This window comes from Eupeodes corollae, chromosome 2 (assembly GCF_945859685.1).
Source record: "Eupeodes corollae chromosome 2, idEupCoro1.1, whole genome shotgun sequence".
In the NCBI taxonomy this organism is placed as follows: domain Eukaryota; kingdom Metazoa; phylum Arthropoda; class Insecta; order Diptera; family Syrphidae; genus Eupeodes; species Eupeodes corollae.
The window spans coordinates 69406913-69428205 of record NC_079148.1 but is presented as its reverse complement, the minus strand read 5'-3'; the positions used below and the strand labels follow the sequence as shown (position 1 = coordinate 69428205).

Sequence of the window (21293 nt, the reverse complement as noted above, 5' to 3'; positions counted from 1 at the left end):
CTTATGAAAATATAAACAAGTGTTCTGCTCCTGATTAAATATGAGAAACACCAATGGCAAATCTGCGGGGATTTAAAAGTCATAGCTCTGCTGCTTGGACTGCAATTAAGCTCCACGAAATTTTGTTGCTTCATTTGTGAATGGGACAGTCGTAATAGAAAATAGCATTATATTAAAAAGGTGTGGCGTCATCTTAAGTCGCTTGAACCTGGGTAGAACAATGTAAAAAATTACCCTCTAATTGATCCACAAAAGGTGTTACTTCCGCCCTTGCATATAAAGCTCATGAAAAACTTCGTAAAGTCAAAGGACAGAGATGGAGCTGCTTCTCAATACCTTCGCCAAAAATTCCCAAGAATAAATGAGGCTAAAGTCAAAGAAGCCATATTTGTCGATCCGCAGATAAGAGATTTATTTAAAGATGTCAACTTTGACTTGGTTCCAGACGGTAAGCAAAAAAAGCCTGGAATGATTCTTGCCTTGTACCACAAAATTTTCTTGGAAATAAGAGGAGCGACAACTATGTTGAACTTGTCGAAAATATGCTTTAGCCATACCAACAATAGGCTTGCAACATGTGTTTAAAAATCCACTTTTTAAATTCTGACTTGGAATTCTTTCCGGATAATTGCGGAACTTTTAGCGATGAGAACGGTAAGCGCTTTCATCAGGACATCGCCAATATGGAAAAGCGGTATCAATGCCATTGGAACGCTTCAATGTTACCGGACTTTTGTTGTACTATTTATAGAGATATTAAGGATGCAAAATACAAGAGGGCTGCCACGTCACATAGAAAAAACATAGAAAATCCTCTACATTTGTCAAAAAATTGATTTTTCGTTTTTATTTTTTAAGTCAATCTAATTTTAATTAATAGTAACTTTTTTTTTGTTAAGTACATATAAATAAATACAAACATCTTGTTTACATAAGGAATACTTTTATAAAGTAAAAATTTATACACCTTAGAGAGCTGTCTCTGTGTACGTGCGTTTGTACATTCGGAATACCATTTTTCGTCGTCCATATCTCAAGAACAAGTCGACTTTAAATATATTTTGCTTTAAATCGAAAGATGCAGAAAATACTTTCAACATAATTTTGTGGGTGGATTTTTACTTGCGACTTATAGGAACTATATGGCAAGTATTGCATTCGTACCTCGAGATTTTAAATACGATCAAGAAATTACGATGGAAGAGAAGTCGAAGGAAGGGGGTCCTGCGATTCCATCAGTTTGTCTGTCCAATCCTAAAATTCAAACCATTAAGTCGATTGTGTTCAGATAAAGGTCTGTAGTCAGACAATTTTCTCTTGGCTTCTTTTAATGAAAAAAAATGTTTTTCCAAAAGTTTACTCTCAGGAACTTATGAACCGATTTTAATTTTATTATGGAAAATGTCATTGGCTTTTTTGGATTAAAAAAATGTAAACAATTTTTTTTCAAAATTCGTATTTATGTAATAAGCATTACAAATTGAAAACAATTATATATGTATAAAAACTTTATTTAAAAAAAAGCTCTAACAATTGTCTCAAAAAAAAAAACAAAACAACAATGTTGTGGATATGACAAAATAAGTTTTATTTCAATATGTGTTTCTTTTTTTTCTGCGATATTTAAGTCAAGAACCAATTTTTACAAATTTTGGTAGCATTATTATTTTATTCCTTATACAAAATTTCAAATGGATCTTTCTAAGAAAATGTTAACTACATTTAACAATATTAACAACAATAGAATGTATAGAATGAAATAATTCCAAGACAATTTCTTGAGATTTTCCAGAATTTTGTGTAGATCTTTTTTTAGATTTTATATTTTTATAAAAAAAAACTGAAGATTGGATTTTACTAAAAAACGTTCTTCATTGTAAGATGTTTTTACGAAATTTTAGTATGTAGTATTTTTTTAGATTTGTATGTTATGCAAAAAAACTGTCACTTCGCATAATTTTCCGATGATAAAACTAAACAATAACCATTTTCTGTTCGCAAAGTTTTCGAGGTTTCGAGGAGTTTTTCATTTTTTCTAAGGTCAAGAATAAGAGAAGAAATACATTTAACATACAAATTTTTTGGTCAAAGATCTGAAAATTCCAATTTTCTCAAAAACTAACCGAAAGATTTGTATTAAATTTGCTCTTAATTTTGTTTTCTTAAGGGGATATTCTGGTCTAGAGACATGAATTTTAGGTAATTTTTGAAGTGCTGTAGAAAAAAGAAAGCAACAATTTTACCATCAATTTTTTATATATTTTTTATTCACATTAGAAGCATACAAAAAAAAATAAAAAATCAAAATTCCCTTAGTTAGATGGTGGTGCGTCTCAAAAATTTGGTGCGTGACCATACATACCATTTTAACTCTCCTAGAAATCTGAAATCAAAAACTAAAAAAGATTATTAATCTACAATAATGTCGCAATGTCTGGAACTACGGAAAAGTTACAAACATTTTTTTTTACAAAATGGCGACTGCCTAAAGAAAAAAAAATGTAAAACTTTTTTGAACATTCTTCGATTTGTTAAAAATAGTAAAAATGAAAATTTGGGGATGGCCGTAGTTCCGGACGTAGACAAGTCCCTAAAGAAGACTCTCTTAAAATGTCAAGCAAATCGGTTTTTCAGAACCTGAGAAATCGTGGGTATCATACAGTTCTGAGAAAAAACGGTTTAAAGTACCCCATTATGTCTTTTGTTCGATTAGTTGCAGCCCAACCGATTTTGATGGCTTGTCAGCAAAATACTTATTTCTCCGAAAATAATTTGAATTTGGGAAAATCCTCTCGTAGACATATTCTTAAATAGTTAAACTATGAAAATATGAAAAAAAAACGATTTTTTTTTATTTCTAGACCAGAATACCCCCCTTAATTTAAAAAAAAGGAGGTAGCCCCCACAAAACCGTTGTTTTGCTTTTAAGTTAAAAATTGGTAATCATTTTTATGTTATTTGGTATTTTGTTTAAAATTGTATTATTTGATGAATGCAGGCTCTTGACTAGAGATTTTTTAAATTTATGTTTCTGTCCTTTTTTATTTTAATTTTTTTAGAGTTGAAATTTAATAGAGTTGAAAGTTCGTTATATTGTTTTGTATTCCGGCTCTAAAAGCCATTTCGTATAAAATTGGCTACATTTTAAAATCATTTATAATAAATATGGTAACTTTTTTTTATTAATAATAAATACATGGCACTAAATACTAATCTGTTTTATTTAAATCATGAGTATAACTTTGACAAGCAAAGGAATTGAAATTTCTAATTCAAAGTTTTTTTTTTACACCTAATAAAAACATTAAGTTATAGCAAACACATGAAAGTTTTTATTAAAGAAAAATATTTGCTTGTCGAATTAAAATGTATCAATATAGTAGTTTTTTCAATCGAAAAAAAAATTAAGAAATAGGCTGGGATGCGACCCACACTGCTAACTTCCCATCCTGTCTGTCGATTTGTCTTATTTAAAAGTTTGTCTATATGTGCTCGTATCAATTTTTACCAAATTTGCGTACTATTTTTGTAGATTTTATTTTCTATGAAAAAAACTGTTGGATTTTTATATACAAATTACTGAATATCGAAAAAAATATTTTCTGAATGGTTTCAAACGGAATCAGGTGTTCGACAGGGCTGTACGCTGAGCCCTCTTCTATTCGCACTTTTTATACAAGATTTAACAGATTATATTTCTGGAGGAGTTGAGTTTGCGGGGATCACTATAAAGGCTCTCTTCTACGCTGACGACATAGTTCTTCTATCAGCAGCACCACAAACGCTTCAGTTGATGATCAACCAACTATATAAGTACTGTACTACGTGGAAACTCCAAGTGAACCTTAACAAATCAAAAATACTGGTTTTCAGAAATGGAGGTGGAAGAAATAGTCAGAATGAAAGATGGTTCTTTAATTCAATACCTATTGAGGTCGTAAATGAGTTTAAATACCAAGGAGTATGTTTTACAAAAAACTTGAGTATTGAAAAACATCTTAATGAAAAACTCTCTAAGGCCAAGAGTGCGATTGGAGCTACCTGGAAAAAGTGTTTTGCCAACAAAAGTATTGCCCATATCTGTAAGTTTCGTGTATTTGAAGCAGTGTCGGAATCAGTATTATTTTATGCATCGCAAGTATGGGGTTACAAACAATAAGATTGCGTAGAAAAGTTGCTGAGATTTTTTATCAAAAGGATATTTCACCTGCCGTCCAACACATCAAACTACGTAGTTTGCATTAGAAACTAGTCTCTCACCACTCTTTATTAACACGCTGAAAAGTCAGGTAGATTATGTTATAAAAGTTCTACATATGAATAATGATAGGTGTGGTATCGAACTGAACCTGCATTATGGAAATCTCAATGAATGGAGGGTAAACTGTACGAGCTTATTGCCTTCGTTGACGAGAAGCTTAGGGAGAAGTGCATTGAAGATACAGTCAGCTCTAACCACAGAGTAATCAATACTCAACTTTGTCATAATCTAGGCCCGAAAAACTACTTAAGAGATGAGAATTGTGTGGAAGAAATTTCAACGATGTTGAGACTGCGTGCTGAACTTCTTCGACTGAATTATATGCCACACAGAGAGGATCTCCCAATCTTATGTAGTTTGTGTAACCTCAGGGAAAGAGAAAATGTTTTTCATTTCCTAGGGAAATGTCCGGTTTTAATGGAAACTATGCGATGCTTCTTCGACTTCAACTTCTTACCTGAGGCAGAAATGATAGCCTATCTAAATATAATGGAGGTGAAAAAACTATGTATGTTCTGCAAAATAGCATAAGCTAATCGAAACAGAATTCTCAAATGAAATCTTTTGAACAAATTTATTTTAATACAATTTTTTGATAATTGAAAAGCTTAGACACAGTGTGATTATGTTAAGGTAATTCAATTTAAATGTTAATCTGGCAGACGGCATTGCCATGCTATACTTGATTATTTAATCTTTATACTGTACATTATTTAAATTTGGAAATAAATTCACTTTACTCACTTACTTACATTTTCTGTGAAATAAAAAAAGTTTGAAGCAAATATTTTTAATTTTTGAAAAGCTATTTAAGTCGAAAGTAAATTTTTACAAAATTTTAGTATTGTTTTTTTAGAGTTTTATTTTTTGTAAAAAAAACTGTCAATTCGTTTTTTTTTTAAATTTTATCGAATGTTGAAAACAATATTTCTTATAAGGTAAAATTAGTTTGAAGCCAATATTTCAAATTTTGAGAAGTTATTTGAGTCAAAAATCATTTTTTAACTACTTTTGTTAATTTTTTTCGGTTTTTTAATTTTTTGTAAAAAAAACTGTCAATTCGATTTTTCTCAACATTTTATCAGATATCAAAAACATTATTCTTCGTTGCACAAAATTGTTTTATAGATAACTGGATTTCAAAAAATATACTTCTTTGATATCACGTTACAATATAACATATAAAATTTGATTCAAGTCTCTAGCATTTTTGGTTCCTAAGATATTTAGGGTTAACCAATATTTTCAACTTTTTTTCAAACTGCTATGGTAAAAAATCAAACACGCAATTTTCTTGAGAGCCCTTTCTGCATCTTTCGCCTTATTATCTGTATAACAAAATTTAGCTATGGACGACGAAAAAACGTCGTGAACGTACAGACGTAAGGACGTAAGGACGTACGAACGTACGTACACACGCACCCACAGACATCTTTCTAAAAATCTTTTATTTCGACTCCAGGGACCTTGAAACGTCGAGAAATGTCAAATTTTTTAATTTGACAAATCGGCCTCATTACAATAACTTCGTATGGGAAGTTAAATATGTATTTATACAGTTATTAAAGAACTTTGGCAACACTGGAAGAGTTTGTTTATATACAATTCATATTAAATATTTATGTACATACTTATTATGTATGGAACTTCATAAAAAACATACATAATGCAATAAAAATCGCACTCAATTGAGAATAAACTACAAGAAATACATTACCAATAAGTTTTATGTGTAGTATAAAATTATGGTAACACAAAAACGGCACAACTTTTTTATTTTATCCGACATCAATAAACTAGCTTACCTGCAACGTAAAAGTGTTTATTATATCAATAATAAGAATTTATAAAAATGACTGGTAGAGCGCATTTCTCTTCCTTTCTATAAGACCTCTGGTCAATTCCTTTTATTTTTTTTATTTCGCTGTATAGAAATAAAATCTAAACACATAATAAAACACATGAAGATGGGAATGGCTTTTCTTTCATTTATTTGTATTTTTCTTGTGTATTAGAGAAAATCCATTCAGATGGATAAAGCAATTTTCTATCATCACTCGACTCGAATCAGAGTATAAAGTTGAAGGTTTATATTTTATCCTTCAAAGAATTATTTTCTTTTTTGTTTATAAATGAATAGTTTATAAACGTAAAGTTAGTAGATGATATCCTAAAAAAAATTGAAGAAAACGATGTGATTCGATGATTTCAAAACAAGTAAATATAAACATAAAGCCTGGAATGGTTCTTACACGCAGCATAGTTTATAGTTTGAGTTTCTTGTTTTAGAATTACTAAATGCTTTCAAAATACAATTTTCCTTAACCCTGGCAAAAAGTCTGATCAATGGTTGTGTTGGGTTTTAAAGATAGTGGTGGTTGGTGGTTTGTTTGAATAAAACATGCAATTTCAAAACTAGACATCGAGATGTTGTGATTTTACACCTTAAGACTTTGTTCTCTTGAACCACGTGAAAACCAAAAACCATTTCAAAACTGAATATGGATTCGTGAAACTACCGGACATACAGTCGAAAAAGTAATATGAGTATTTTTACAATGAAATAATAATTTATTGATTTCTTTTAAATATATTCTTACTACTTATTTAAGGTGGCGCTACAGTCCAGGACGAAACTGAACCTCAACCAACAGGCGTCTCAAACCAGCTCGATCCTCTAGCTATCTGTCTCTAGTTTTGCACACTAAGTTGGTTTAGGTCCTCTCCAACCTCTGTGCGCCACCTGAGTCGAGGTCTTTCTCTGATGCACCATCCCTCGGAATTAGATTTGAAGACCTTCCGGGCTGAAGCGTTGATGTCCATTCGCTCTACATGACCCAGCCATCTAAGTCGTTGAAATTGTGTTGTTCAAGACGTCATCGTTCAATGTTCTTTTTTGTGGACAGAATGCACTTGGTCTTGCCCTCATTGACGACTAAACCTTCTAAGTTTCCTTCACAATATTCAAAAACGCACCACATCACAATTTGATCTTCGAATTATGCCAATACATAATATGTTATATATCGGCGTATTCAAAGAAAAAAACTAGACATTGCTCTGCAAGGCTCTGCTGCCATAAGCGGCTTCAAAATCGAGAAAGAGATGTTGTATATCGATTTTAATATTAATGTTAATATTTTTCTCCAAGAATATTGGTAGACTGATAAGGATCTATCAGGTTGTTAACGAACGGCTTCAGATGTTCATTAGACTGATACCTCTGTAGTTGGTGCAATTCAGATGGTCTCCTTTCTTGTGTATTGGGCAAACTATGTTGAGATTCCACTCATCGGGCATGTTTTCTTCCCTTCTTCTTTTATAGATGAGTTGGTGCATACTCCCAAGCAAGTCATTGCCTCCTGCTTCGAATGATTCAGCAGCTATGCCGTCAGCTCCAGCTCCAGCAGCTTTGTTGGACTTCAGTTTATATATAGCTTTCTTCACTTCGTCAGGTAGACGTAATTGTTGTTCTGCGCTGCCAAGGCTAAGTGGTTATATCTCAATTACAAAGGAATTCGATTTGACATCCGCCCGTTAATTGATTCGGCAAGACCGCGATCAACTACCAACTTTTCAAAATTTGTATTAGAAGATCATTTTGAACTTGTTATTCAAGCATTGTTATTCGTATGTTTCAATTTAATTTTATAAAATTTTCAAAATTTACGCTCGTATTAAAATGGGGAAAAACAAATCAAAACGCAAATATTTTTAAATATAGTGCGTTATTAGATTATACCCTTGAACTAAAATGTCAAGCTCTATGGCTTTTTGTTTATTTTATTTCACATTAATTTTATCTTACATCATATTCAAGTTTTCTCTTATTTTAAATCTAGTTTAAACAAATATTAAACAATTCCAGCGTATAAACAAGTTCCACACCAAACATGTTGATCCTCTAGCGTTTCGTTACCATTCATACCAAATGGTGATTTGCCTTTAACTTCTAAAATGTAAGTACCCTTTAGATTACTTGTTGCAGCATATCCCATTGGTTCTGCTTCATCTCCACATTTATTCCGCCTCAGTCTTTTCATCGATGTGCAGCGTTTTGCCATAAAATTGTATTCATTTCCGGGATAAACAGTTTCAACGTAGTACATCCAAGCTCTGTCGTGAGCACAAACAACGCTTAAGCACCCTGTTGGCAAAGATACCATTCCATCGGGGTAAAAGTCCACATCACCGGTTGCATCTTTTTTTCCCAGCACTCCGGCATTCGTATGAATGACATCGATGAATTCAGCATCGCCTCGCATGAGACCAGAAAGGCTCTCGCCTTCATTGAAACACGGCTTTGCTGGGTCCAAAGCAGTAATGCGCGGTATTAATTTCGAGGTTAGCTTGTTGAAAGTACGACCAGCAACACCACAAATATGAGCACCTAAGCTATGTCCTACAACAATAACCATAAAGTGATTTAAAGGTTGAAGCTTAGGGCCTCGAATAAGTCATACCTATTAAATGAATATTTTCCAGAGGAACTAATTTAGCCAGTCTGACTAAATTTTCACCCATGTGTTCACCAATTTCCGCTGTGTTTAGAGCCGCCCAAGAAAAAAGAGTATCCACGTAAGATGCTGCATCAAGTGCCTATATCAAGCAATAAGATTAAAAGAATACTTCTTTAAGACAAAAAATGGTTTCATTGCTTACCAAAAAGTTTACATCTCCCCTACAGTTGTAAGCCTTCGATAGTTCTTCTATTGTTTGTGAGTTAGAAACTGTCGTCCTCCATCCAGTAACCAGGATTACAGTCTTTTTTGTAACATTGAAAGCCTTGAGTTTCAAAAGACCTTCAGGTTCAAGAAGCGGGATGCTGTACTTACTGCATGCAGTCATCAATTGGAAATACATTGAATCAACTTCTGGCGTAATCTTTGATATAACAGAGTTTGAAGACATCAACGTTGAACCTTAAAATTAGTTTGTTCTTTAATTCGCTAATAAAAATGAGACTTCGTTTGAACTCACAAACTGAATTGATCGATGAAGATACATATTCAAATGGTAGTCCAGCAATAAGATTCTTTGTATTTCCAAAAATTTCAGAAGGCGTTGGAAGGAAACTTCCAGCATTTTGTACAACTCCAAAAAGAATATCTTTTGATCCTGATATAAAGTTTATAATTGATTGGATACCGAAAGGACTTACAAAACTTTGAAGAAGTATCAATGAGCAAACGGAAAAAATAGTCAATTTCATTTTGAATAATTATGGATTTCCAATGTTAATGCCTTGAAGATAATTAACTGAATGATTTCTATAAGAACTGAAAGTATATTTCTGCTCCTACTGAAATTCGGTTTCTTATGTCAATGTTTTGATTTCATGCATCAATGTTTTTGTGTTAGTAAACAATTGCCAAATTATTTGCTTTTATTAACCGAACAGATGGTAAATAGTAGCAAATAGCAAATTGTTTTGAATCAAGTAATACTTAGGTACTTTGAAACAATAATTAATTGTGTTGTTTTAAATTCAAAACCAATATTCACTTATATATAATAAAGTTTGGAAGATATAACTGGTACAAAGCAGACACCTTTTAAAATTTGAAAATTTGTTTTATTATAAAAACGACATTGCTCTGCAAAGCTCTTCTCTACAGATGCTGTCATAAGCGGCTTCAAAATCGAGAAAGAGATGTTGTATATCGATTTTTAAAGTTCCTTTGCTTTCCAAGATTTGCTGTAACGAGAATATTTCGTGAATGGCGGAATGACAAGGACCTATCAGGTTGTTGACGGACTGTTTTTTCTTTTGTAGACGAGTTAGTGCATTATTCCTAGCAAGCCATCGCCTGCTGCTTTGAATGATTTAGCAGCTTTGTTGGACTTCAGTATATATGCAGCTTTCTTCACTTCGTCAGGTAGGCGTAATTCGCTTCGTCATCCCCGTTATTTGATTTGGCAAGGTAGATCAAAGATATGGTTTCAAAAATATGACCTCAATCAACTGCAAACTTTTCAAATTTGTATTGGAAGATCCTTTAAAACTTGTTCTCTCAGCATTGTTATACGTAAATTTCAAAGTTTCCAAAAATGGAGCTAAATTCGTATCGTAACTTATTTCAAAAGTTTTCTTTAACAAGAAAAACCCTTGAGTTAAAATCTCAAGCTATATTAATCTAGTCGTGTCTTTTTGTTCATTTTATTTCACATTAATTTTATTACATCACATATAAGTTTTCTTTTATTTTAAATTTAGTTTAAACAAAAATTAAACAATGCCAGCATATAAACAAGTTCCACACCAAACATTTTGATCCTGTAGTGTTTCGTTACCATTCATACCAAATGGTGATTTGGCTTTCACTTCTAGAATGTAGGTACCCTTTAGATTACTTGTTGCAGCATATCCCATTGGTACTGCTTCATCTGTACATTTATTCTGCCTCAGTCTTTTCATGGATGTGCAGCGTTTTGCCATAAAATTATATTCATTTCCGGGATAAACAGTTTCAACATAGTACATCCAAGCTCTGTCGTGAGCACAAACAACGCTCAAGCAGCCTTTTGGCAAAGATACCATTCCATCGGGGTAGAAGTCCACATCACCGGTTGCGTCTTTTTTCCCAAGCACACCTGTGTTCGTATGTATGACATCGATGAATTCAGCATCGCCTCGCATGAGACCAGAAAGGTTCTCGCCTTCATTGAAACACGGCTTTGCTGGATCCAAAGCTGTAATACGGGGTATTAACTTCGAGGTTAGCTTGTTAAAAGTACGTCCAGCAACACCACAAATATGAGCACCTAAGCTATGTCCTACAACAGTAAACATAAATACATTTAAAACTTCAATCTTAGATTCCCGAGTAAATCATACCTATTAGATGAATATTTTCCAGAGGAACTACTTTAGCTAGTCTGACTAAATTTTCACCCATAAGTTCACCAATTTTCGCTGTATTTAGAGCCGCCCAGGAGAAAAGAGTATCCACGTAAGATGCTGCATCAAGTGCCTATAATATGAAGCAATAAGATTGAAGGAATGATGCATTGAGACGAAAATGGTTTCTTTGCTTACCAAAAAGTTTACATCTCCCCTACAGTTGTAAGCCTTCGATAGTTCTTCTATTGTTTGTGAATTAGAAACAGTCGTCCTCCATCCAGTTACCAAGATTACAGTCTTTTTTGTAACATTGAAAGCCTTAAGTTTCAAAAGACCTTCAGGTTCAAGAAGCGGGATGCTGTATTTGCTGCATGCAGTCATCAATTGGAAATGCATTGAATCAACTTCTGGCGTAATCTTTGAAATAACAGACTTTGAAGACATCAATGTTGAACCTTAAAATGAGTATATTCTATAATTCGCTCATAAAAATGAGACTTCGTTTGAACTTACAAACTGAATTGATCGATGAAGATACATATTCAAATGGTAGTCCAGCAACAAGATTCTTTGTATTTCCAAAAACTTCCGAAGGCGTTGGAAGGAAACTTCCAGCATTTCTTGCAACTCCAACAAGAATATCTTTTGATCCTGAAATTAAGTTTTTGACAGATTGGATACCGAAAGGACTAACAAAACTTTGAAGAAGTATCAATGAACAAACGGTTAAAATAGTTAGTTTCATTTTGACTAATGTTCACGCCTTGATGATAATTAATTGAATGATTTTTGAGAACTGAAAGCACTTTCCTGCTGCTCTCTGATATTTATTTTTTGTTGTCTATGTTTATATTACCTACATCGATGTTTTTGTGTAAGTAAACAATTGTTAAATTATTTGCTTTTATTTACCAGACAGATGGTAAATATAGTAGAAAATTGTCTTTGATCAAGTAATACTTAGGTGCTCTGAAACAAAAGGTTATTGTATTGTTTTAAATTCAAAACCAATATCGACTTATATGCAGTTGATTGTATTTTGGAGCCTAAATACATGAGCGGATTAGCTTGATGTTAAAAATAGAATATTTTCAAAATAAGTCCTTAAAGCTAAAACTAGTTAAAAAAAGACACCGTTTATGGAAAGTGATGCATGAATAATATACACTAACTCATGATAACAATTAGAGATTCTTTCTACCTGACAGAAACAGAAGTTCTTAATAATTTAATTGAATTACTCAATCAGGAACAATTATTAGATAAAGCTAGTAAGCCTTTTTGGAATATAGTTGAAATTGTTAAGAAAATAAATACCCAGATTTCAGCGTTAAAATCTGAAAACTGAGTGCTTTTGCAAATCTTGAAAAATCAAATATCTTAGCACATGAACTTTTTATTAATCATCAAGTAGGAAACAATATTATAAGCATTAGTTCCATTGAACTGCTATACGGAAATAAATGAAACTTGTATGATCTCAACAATTCCAAGTTGATGATGATATAATTTCAACATTTTTCGTAGTCTTAAAAATTCTAAGAGCCCACAATTTGATAACTTCCCATCCCTTCTGTCGATTAGTCTTTCTTAAAAGGTTTGTATGTTGTCAATTGAATTTTTATAAAATATTAACTAAAAATTATCAATAATATTTTGCATATTCGAGATTTTTAGTCGGAAACCAATTTCTATCAATTTTAGTAGCATTTCTTGAAAGTTCTTATTTCTTTTATAAAAAAAAAACAGAATAGATTTTTCTAGGAAAACTTATCACAGAATGAAATATTTTGAAGGCAATATCCGTGTTTTTCGTTTTGAAAATCTATCAATAATTTAGTAGGATTTTACACGAATAACAAAAACAATATCCGCAGTATGAATACTACCGATAAAAGTTAAAAGAGAATCTTACTACGGATGGGTTTTTGACATTTATATGAGTCTCGACTGGATCTTATGTGATTTCGTTCTCAAATGTTGGTACGATTGATATTGCATTTGTATCTTGATGGCTGTGTTCGTTGAGTTGTTTTGCATTTGGAATCATGTGTTTTCCAATGGGGAAACAAATCAGTCTATTACTGTTGAATTTATTTAATTTTGTTAATGAAAATAGACTAACTGGGCTTATTTTTCAAGAGAAAATTATAGAAAAGGTAATTAAGTTTTGCTTTGTTTCCACCCCAGTTTAGATTAAATAAATCTTTTATGTGTTTCCACCGCAGAAGAAGATTTAAAAATGATTAAGTTTGACAGCACTTTCTAAAATGCAAATGGTGTTTCGATGTTTCTTATGAAGTGAAAGTGAGATAGTTTTGTTCGTGTAAAACAATAAAAAACTAAATAGTTTAGCACCATATAAGAATATGCTACCTACCCCATGTGCAATTTTTTTATTTGATTAAAATAAAACTATGTTATATATATATTGAATGGAGGCGAGCTTCAAGTTCGCTTCAACACCAGATGTTAATGTAGTAGTCTACGAACTAACCGCCTTCTTGAAGTTTTTATCTTATGCTAAATGGTTTAGTTAAAAGTTTGAAATCGACTATCACATTACACCGACGTATTTTCTTGATTTTGGTAGTCAACTATTGAAAATCAGCTTACACGATTTGACCCCGGGTCTTAATTTCGCTATTTTTTTTGGAATTTTATTCTGGCAAATATTCAATTGTTTCAACTTCCAAATATAAAAACCAGTCTACTGCGGAACGTTTTTTTGGCAATTTTTCACTGTACTATATATGGAATACCAAAAAAACACCGACTAATGTTTTCATTAATTCACGAGATTTCGAGAATCGAACATGATTTTTTACCAATTGGGGTAAAATTATTTTGTATATTTTAATTCCAATGAGAGAACTTCACAAAATTAAAGACCCATAAGATTGCTTGGTTCACTTTGCACACTCGTACAAAATAAAATTATATCACCTTTAAATATGCATAACATTCTTTCAGCAGAACAATTTGGGTTCAGAAGCTGTCATAGCCCTGTTCAGTGTTCACCAAGTACATTGGATAAAGAACGATATGCATAGAGATCTCACATGTTATGGTTCTACTAGATGTTAAAAATGCTTTTGGCACAGTGTGGCATAAAGGTCTAATACATAAGCTATTAGTTCTTGATTTTCAAATTGAATTGTTAAAATCATAAATTCGTTTCTATGTTTACAATTTTTTCTTCTTCTACTTCTCTGCAGTATGTAAAATTCTTGCAGGAGTACCACAAGGATCAATTCTTAGTCCTGTCTTGTTTACAATATTAAAATATGATTTCCTAAGCATAAAAAGTTGTCAATCAGCTTATTTGTACAGATGATACGTGCTTATTAACTTCCCATAGGAAGTTATTGAAATGGGTCCGATTTGTCAAATTGAAACTGTTGAAATTTCTCAACGTTTCAAGGTCCTTAGAGTCGAAATAAAAGATTTTTAGAAAGATGTCTGTGCGTGCGTGTGAACGTACGTTCTTACGTCCGTACCTTCGCGACGTTTTTTCGTCGTCCATAGCTCAAGAACGAGAAGAGATATCGATTTTAAATACATTTTTTTATACAGATAATAATGCAGAAAGATGCAGAAAGGACTCTCAAGAAAATTGCGTTGGTGTTTTTTTGTTTAAATAGCAGTTTATAAAAAGGTGAACATTTTGGTTCACCCTTAATATCTAACGAACCAAAAACGCTGGAGACTTGAAATAAATTTTATATTATATGTTGTAACGTGATACCAAACCAACATATTTTTGGAAAAAAATCCAATTAACGTTTTTTTTTTTTTAAATTAATAAAAAAAACTGAAACAAAAATTGTAACCTCGAAAATTTTACGAATAAAAAATGATTTCACCTCCAAAACAATTATGTGCGACGAAAAATAACGTTTTTAACATGTGGTAAAATTTTGAGAAAAATCAAATTGACAATTTTTTTATAAAAAATAAAAACCTAAAAAGAACATTACTCAAAGTTTGTAAAAATTGAATTTCGACTCAAATATCTTTTCAAAAACATGTGATTATGGCTTCCAACTTATTTTTTTTTATAAGAAATAATGTTATCCAACATTCGGTAAAATTTTAAGAAAAATCGAATTGGCCGTTTTCTAACAAAAAATAAAAACAAAAATATTAATAAACGTTTTGAAAATTTGATTGTAGACTCATATAAATCTTTTCGAAACTTTGTGATATTGGCTTGAAACTTCTTTTATCTTTGAAAAAAAAAAAGAAAAATGGAATTGACAGTTTTTTTTTCAAACAACGTTAAACTTCAACAAAATTTAACAAAAGTTTGTAAAAATTGATTTTCGACTCAAATGTCTTTTCAAAAACTTTAGATTATGGCTTCCAACTAATTTTTACTTATAAGAAATATTGTGTTCAACATTTCGAAAAATTTCAAGAAAAATCAGATTGATAGTTTTTTTTCCAAAAAAAGAAAAACATAAACAAAATTAATAAAAGGTGGTAAAAATTTATTTTAGACTCAAATATAAATTTTAAAATTGTATATATTGGCTTTAAACTACTTTTATCTTCTAAAAAATATTGATGTTAACATTCAGTAAAATTTTGAGAAAAATGTAATTGATAGTTTTTTTTACAAAAGAATAAAAACTTAAAAAATAAACAATACTAAAAATTGGTAAAAATTTACTTGCGAATTAAAAAGCTTATCAAAAATTAAAAATATTGTCTTCAAACTTATTTTTTTTCATAGAAAACATTGTTTTCGATATTCAGTAGTTTTTTTTATAAAAATCAAACAGTATGTTTTTCATAAAAAAAATAAAATCTACAAGAAATAGAACGTAAATTTGTTAAAAATTGATGTTTGGTTCTTGATGTCTCTCAAATTAATTCCATTCATTGGTAAAAATTTGTTTTTACTACAGTGTCATAATTTAAGCATACACAATTCTAATTAATTTTTTGTATACGACTCAAAATCTGTTTAACAAAACTAGACTTAACTATTGCTTTATATGAAAAATATTATTGGTAATTTTAAAATTTTTAAGAATAATTTAACTCACGACTTTCTTAACCCAACACGAAAACCTACAAACTTTTTAGCAAAACAAATAGACAGACGAGATGGGAAGTTATCAGTGTGGGTCGCATCCCAGCCTCTTTTCAATTACCTATTACAAAGACACATTTATTTGTTTAGCATTAAGTATTTGTTATTAATTGAGTTGTTTATCTATTAAATCTTTAACTAAATTATATATTATTTATTCCTGATTACATTTGTATGGTTATTAACTTGTTATTAATATTTTTTGTAAAGTATATTTGAGATTGGCGCATTTCTGAGCTTTCATACCTCATATTATCTCCAATCTAGGAAAGAATACGAGGCATGAATTTAATAATGTTTTTCTTGTAATTTTTTTTTCGATTTGTTTAAAAATCTTATTTTCTCAAGATGTAAAGTAGCGTTGTAGTAAATCTTTGTAAATTGTTTTATATAGTTCTAGGAAACATTGTAAATAAAAAATGTACTTAAACTGTAATCTTTTTATATCGAACTATACACGGTTCAACAATTCAATTTGAAATTGTTCAAATTCACTACAAAAATATTCAACGTTGGAAATTTAAAAAAAAAGACTAACCGTGTCACAGATCAAACTATCATTTAACACTTTAAGACTTTTTCTCTGGGCCACGTAAAAGATTGAGTTTATACGAATGTGAAGATGGAATTTGTGATGTTATCGAGGATACACAACAGAAATTTTACGAATACGACATTGAAAATTTAGTATTAAGGATATCGTGTCTCCAAAAATGGCCGTGAAATATTTAATGATTGTTTGTCTTTAAAATAAATGAAACGTCCATTCATTTCTCTTTTAAAAATACTCGTATTTAATATCGAATTAAGATCTCTTATTGTAACACCCTATATTTCATTAATGTCTTCACTACAACTTCAAAAAATAAAGCAAATAATAAGTAATCTAAGTAGATGAAATACTCCTTGTTCGAATTGAATTCAGTTAGTACCATATGGTTAAAAATAATCATACATTCAGGTACAAAGTTCAAAATAATTTTTACGAAAACAGAAACACTTCTGATCTTTTTGCTTGTTTACCTGTCTATATTTTATTTGATAAAGTTAAATACTTTTGTAAATAATGAAATTAAGAAGACACGTGTACTCCCAAGGATTTAAATAATTTTAACATTTTCTTTAAATTGTTTTGTGAAATTCGAAGTAAGTTAAAAATAATATTTTAGATAAATTACATTGTTTTCCAATATTTTTTTTTTTTGAAATAAAGTGTACATATGTATATACATTTGTTGCACAACAAATAATTTCTTAATAAACATATACATCTGTACAAATATTTAATTTAAAACAGTTGAAACCATGCCGATTTAAACAAAGAAAATCCAACTTTATTTAAATTTTAACATAAAAACTGGAGGCAACTTTACTATTTTTGGCACTAATCCGTCTAGCGCAATTTGGAAGTGTCTGGAAACCTTATGTTGTGACGTCAATCAAAGTCAATCATAGTTCAAGTGATGTTTTATGTCAAACATAAAATTACTTAAGATTGTTTTTTTTAGAAGTATGATTTTCAAGTAGAAATAAAACGCATATAATGTTGTGAGCATGAATTTTGCTTAAATATAAAGGATAAGGTTTGCCATTACGTTTTAAAAAATATTGTGAGGCACCGCAGCTGGATCGAATATATTCCAGCAGAGAAGTCTTATTTTTGACCACTATTTGGAGCAATCTTATGTTAACGGTCTAACTATTCTTTTCCAAGCTTATCTTCGTAGACAAGCGACATCACATAACCCCATAAAAAACAGTCCAGCAGTGTTGAATAGAATGAATTTAGAGGCCACAGGACCTATACTCGAGATAGTGCGTACAGCAAAAGTTTGTTGCACAATTTGCAAACATTGTGTGGATAACTAAGTCTTTTCATTATAAAATGAAAAACCAAACGCAGCATAAGTCAAGTGACAGCTGTCAAAAAGGCTAACTCTGAAAATAGTATTTCAAGATTGAAAACCACACGTCTAAAACAAACGCCCGTTACAAATCAACAAATCAAATTTAATATGGGCCTTGTACTCCACATTTGGTTAACCCACCTAACACGTTTTTCACACTTGCCATTCCTTGCTGGATTGTATTTCCGTAAAACCTTTATTTGCAAAAAGAGCTTTAAAATGTCAATTATATTGTTAGTGCTACACAATAAAAAAGCAACAAATATTCACAAAAACAAAATAGTTAAAAAAAAACGAAAATAGTTTTTATAATTAAACAAAAAGTAAGAACACTCGTGCTTTTCTACTTGTTTTTGAAATAGTCAAATATTTTTGCCAGAAACAAAATTTAGAGACTAGCTTACGTCTCAGTACCCTTTCCGTCAACTTTATCAATGACAAACAAATAATAAAATAGTATTATTTTAGTTAGCTGATAGTGCTGGATTCGAAAATTGGTAGCATTACAGTTTTTGAAGAACCATGGCCTAGTGACTTTTAACTTTCAAACATTCCTGTGCACGAGGTGTAAGGGACTTAAGGATTACAAACGGACAATTTTTATTGCAGGAATTATTCTTGGAGGATTTGTTAAGTTTTCGCTTTTGAAACTTTTAAAATTAACTACGATCAATATTAATTGACAACGACTACGAGTCGATCTTCTTATTAATAATTAAATAATTACGCTGTGTGAGAAGTGACCAATATTCGTAGCAAAATGGTTAGTCCATGCCAAAGGTCCTTGTCTCAATACCTGCCCGTGGCACCTAGTTTTTTATTTGTCCACGTTTATAATTACTGCGTCTTTTGAGAAATTGTCAAATCCTCCAAGAGTAATTATTGATATGAAAAGTGCTTTCTTAAATTGATTGGATTGGTTGAAAGTTGTAAGTTATGTTACTAGGTCCTGGTTCTCTACACTCTGTTGCGCCACCTTATTTAATTATTTATATCCAAAGAAGTTTGAACTTTTTGTTGTTCACACATTAACTTACACTTGATTTAAAAAATTTGTTCCCATTCTTGTAAAATTTTTGTTTTATAAACTATAATTTTGTATAAATTCCAATAAAAAGTTTCACAAAAATAATAAAAAGACCATTTATTACATTTTACTCAAAACACTGAACATGGCTTTATTCTTTAATTAAATTTTCACTTTGTGGGTAGTTGAAATGTATTAGTTTACAAAAATGTTTAAAATAATTTCTTAAACCATTTAATTGGTCTGAAAACTGAACTGGATTGAGTACTTCCCACTGTACTGGACTTTGCACATGTACCACATGTTGCGTATTGTGCCTCACGTGTTTTGCTGCCATTCATACCAAACGGTGCTGAGCCTCTCACTTCAAGGACATAATTTCCCTTTAGATTACTTGTTGCAGCATATCCCATTGGTACTGCTACACCTGTACATTTGTTTTGTTTAAGTTTACTCAAGGATGTGCAACGTTTTGCCATAAAATTATATTCATTTCCCGGATACACAGATTCTACGTAGTACAACCAAGCTCGTTCGTGAGCACAAACAACTGTTAAGCACCCTGTTGGCAATGGTACCAATCCATCGGGATAAAAATCTACATCCCCTGTTGGGTCACGTTTTCCCAACACACCTGTGTTTGTGTGGATCACATCGATGAAGTCTGCATCGCCACGCATCAGACCACAAAGGCTCTCGCCTTCATTGAAACATGGTTTTGCTGGATCCAGAGCTGTGATACGGGGTATAAATCTATTAGTTAGTTGGTTGAATGTACGTCCTGCAGAACCGCAAATATGAGCCCCTAAGCTGTGCCCTATAAACAACGATACATACTGCATTAAGAATTTAAGTTATATAACACGGTCTAAAGACGTCACACCAATAAGATGGATACTTTCCAGAGGGACTACCGTCTCTAGTTTCACCAAACTTTCTCCAAGATATTCTCCGATTTTTTCTGTATTCAAAGCTGACCAGGAGAATAGAGTATCCACGTAAGAAGCAGCGTCAATTGCCTGTGGAAAGATTTATATTGTGAGATTCATATTTCATGAAACAATGTTTCTTTTTTTAAATTACCAAGAAGTTAACGTCACCTCGACAAATATAGGCCTTGGATAGTTCTTCAATTGTTTTGGATGATGTGATTGTTGTCCTCCATCCAGTTACCAAAATGACCGTTTTCTTGGTTACATCGAATTCTGTATTGTTCAGAAGGTCGCCTGGACTAAGTACTGAGTATGTGTACTTGTTGCACGCCGTCATCAGTTGGAAATTTATTGAATTCTTATCTGGCATAATTTTTGGTATAACCGACTGTGAAGACATCAATGTTGAGCCTTAAATTGTGCGTTTAGTTGTATTTTGGTTTATTTTTTTTCCTCAAAACTTACAAACTGAATTAATCGATGTGGATACATATTCTAATGGCATTCCAGCAAGAAGATTCTTTGTACCGCCAAAAAGTTCAGCAGGTGATGGGAGAAAGCTACCCGCATTAGTAAGGGTGCCAATAAAAACATCTTTCGAACCTTGCAAAATATCTTTGATGGTTGGCAAATCGAAACCAAGTGGGTTAACAAAACTTTGAAGAAGGACCAAAGAACACACGGTTAAAATAGTCAGTTTCATCTTGAAAAAGAATTGAATCTATACTATTATCCTATTATTGATGATATTGCCTTGAGAAGAATAAACTTACTGATTTATACAAATTTTACTATCTTAAAAGTTAATGTCTGAAGAGCTTTTTTTCACCAATATTTTCTCATTTTTTTTTAGTAAATATTGGAAGATTCTGTGTTTTTGAAAAACATATTACGCCTAAAGTTAGTTGTCTGTTTGTATTGTATGGTTTATTATTTACCCTTTATTTGTTGAACCAAAACGGAGTAAACTTAATTAAGCAAAATTAAATAAGAAACTAAAGAAAGGTGAATATTGGTTTTCTTGATTTTATGATTATGATGAAATCTGCCTTTTGTATTCTACCGAAAATTATAGAAGCTTTCATGCTTTTGTCTTTTTGAAAAAAACGAATTTTTATTTTTACCGCCCAAGGAGAAACAGTTGTTTCAATATGCAGCTAGATATATATTGATATTATAGAAGTTATATTTTAATTTTAATTATTTGAATTAGAAATGTAC

General features: G+C 31.3%; 5 protein-coding genes across 5 annotated transcripts in view; 1 reads left to right on the top strand and 4 right to left on the bottom strand.

Moving 5' to 3' along the window:
• LOC129948266 (calmodulin-A-like) overlaps positions 1-21293 on the top strand; it is a 290047-nt gene that overhangs the window by 23890 nt on the left and 244864 nt on the right. The window lies entirely within an intron of this gene.
• LOC129948258 (ATP-binding cassette sub-family F member 2) overlaps positions 1-21293 on the bottom strand; it is a 380395-nt gene that overhangs the window by 176959 nt on the left and 182143 nt on the right. The gene's annotated exons all lie outside the window — the stretch shown is intronic.
• On the bottom strand, positions 8088-9506 carry LOC129948263 (vitellogenin-1-like). Its single transcript, XM_056059193.1, has 4 exons — positions 9242-9506; positions 8924-9183; positions 8725-8860; positions 8088-8663 (listed from the first exon to the last, which is right to left on the bottom strand). The coding sequence occupies exons 1-4, from the start codon at positions 9471-9473 to the stop codon at positions 8116-8118; spliced, it is 1176 nt and encodes a 391-aa protein (XP_055915168.1). The 5' UTR covers positions 9474-9506; the 3' UTR covers positions 8088-8115.
• On the bottom strand, positions 10474-11873 carry LOC129948264 (vitellogenin-1-like). The gene is made up of 4 exons (XM_056059194.1): positions 11619-11873; positions 11301-11560; positions 11100-11235; positions 10474-11038 (listed from the first exon to the last, which is right to left on the bottom strand). Exons 1-4 carry the CDS (start codon positions 11848-11850, stop codon positions 10491-10493), a joined length of 1176 nt encoding a protein of 391 aa, XP_055915169.1. The 5' UTR covers positions 11851-11873; the 3' UTR covers positions 10474-10490.
• Positions 19241-20826, bottom strand: LOC129948260 (vitellogenin-1-like). The gene is made up of 4 exons (XM_056059191.1): positions 20538-20826; positions 20224-20483; positions 20024-20159; positions 19241-19957 (listed from the first exon to the last, which is right to left on the bottom strand). Exons 1-4 carry the CDS (start codon positions 20773-20775, stop codon positions 19353-19355), a joined length of 1239 nt encoding a protein of 412 aa, XP_055915166.1. The 5' UTR covers positions 20776-20826; the 3' UTR covers positions 19241-19352.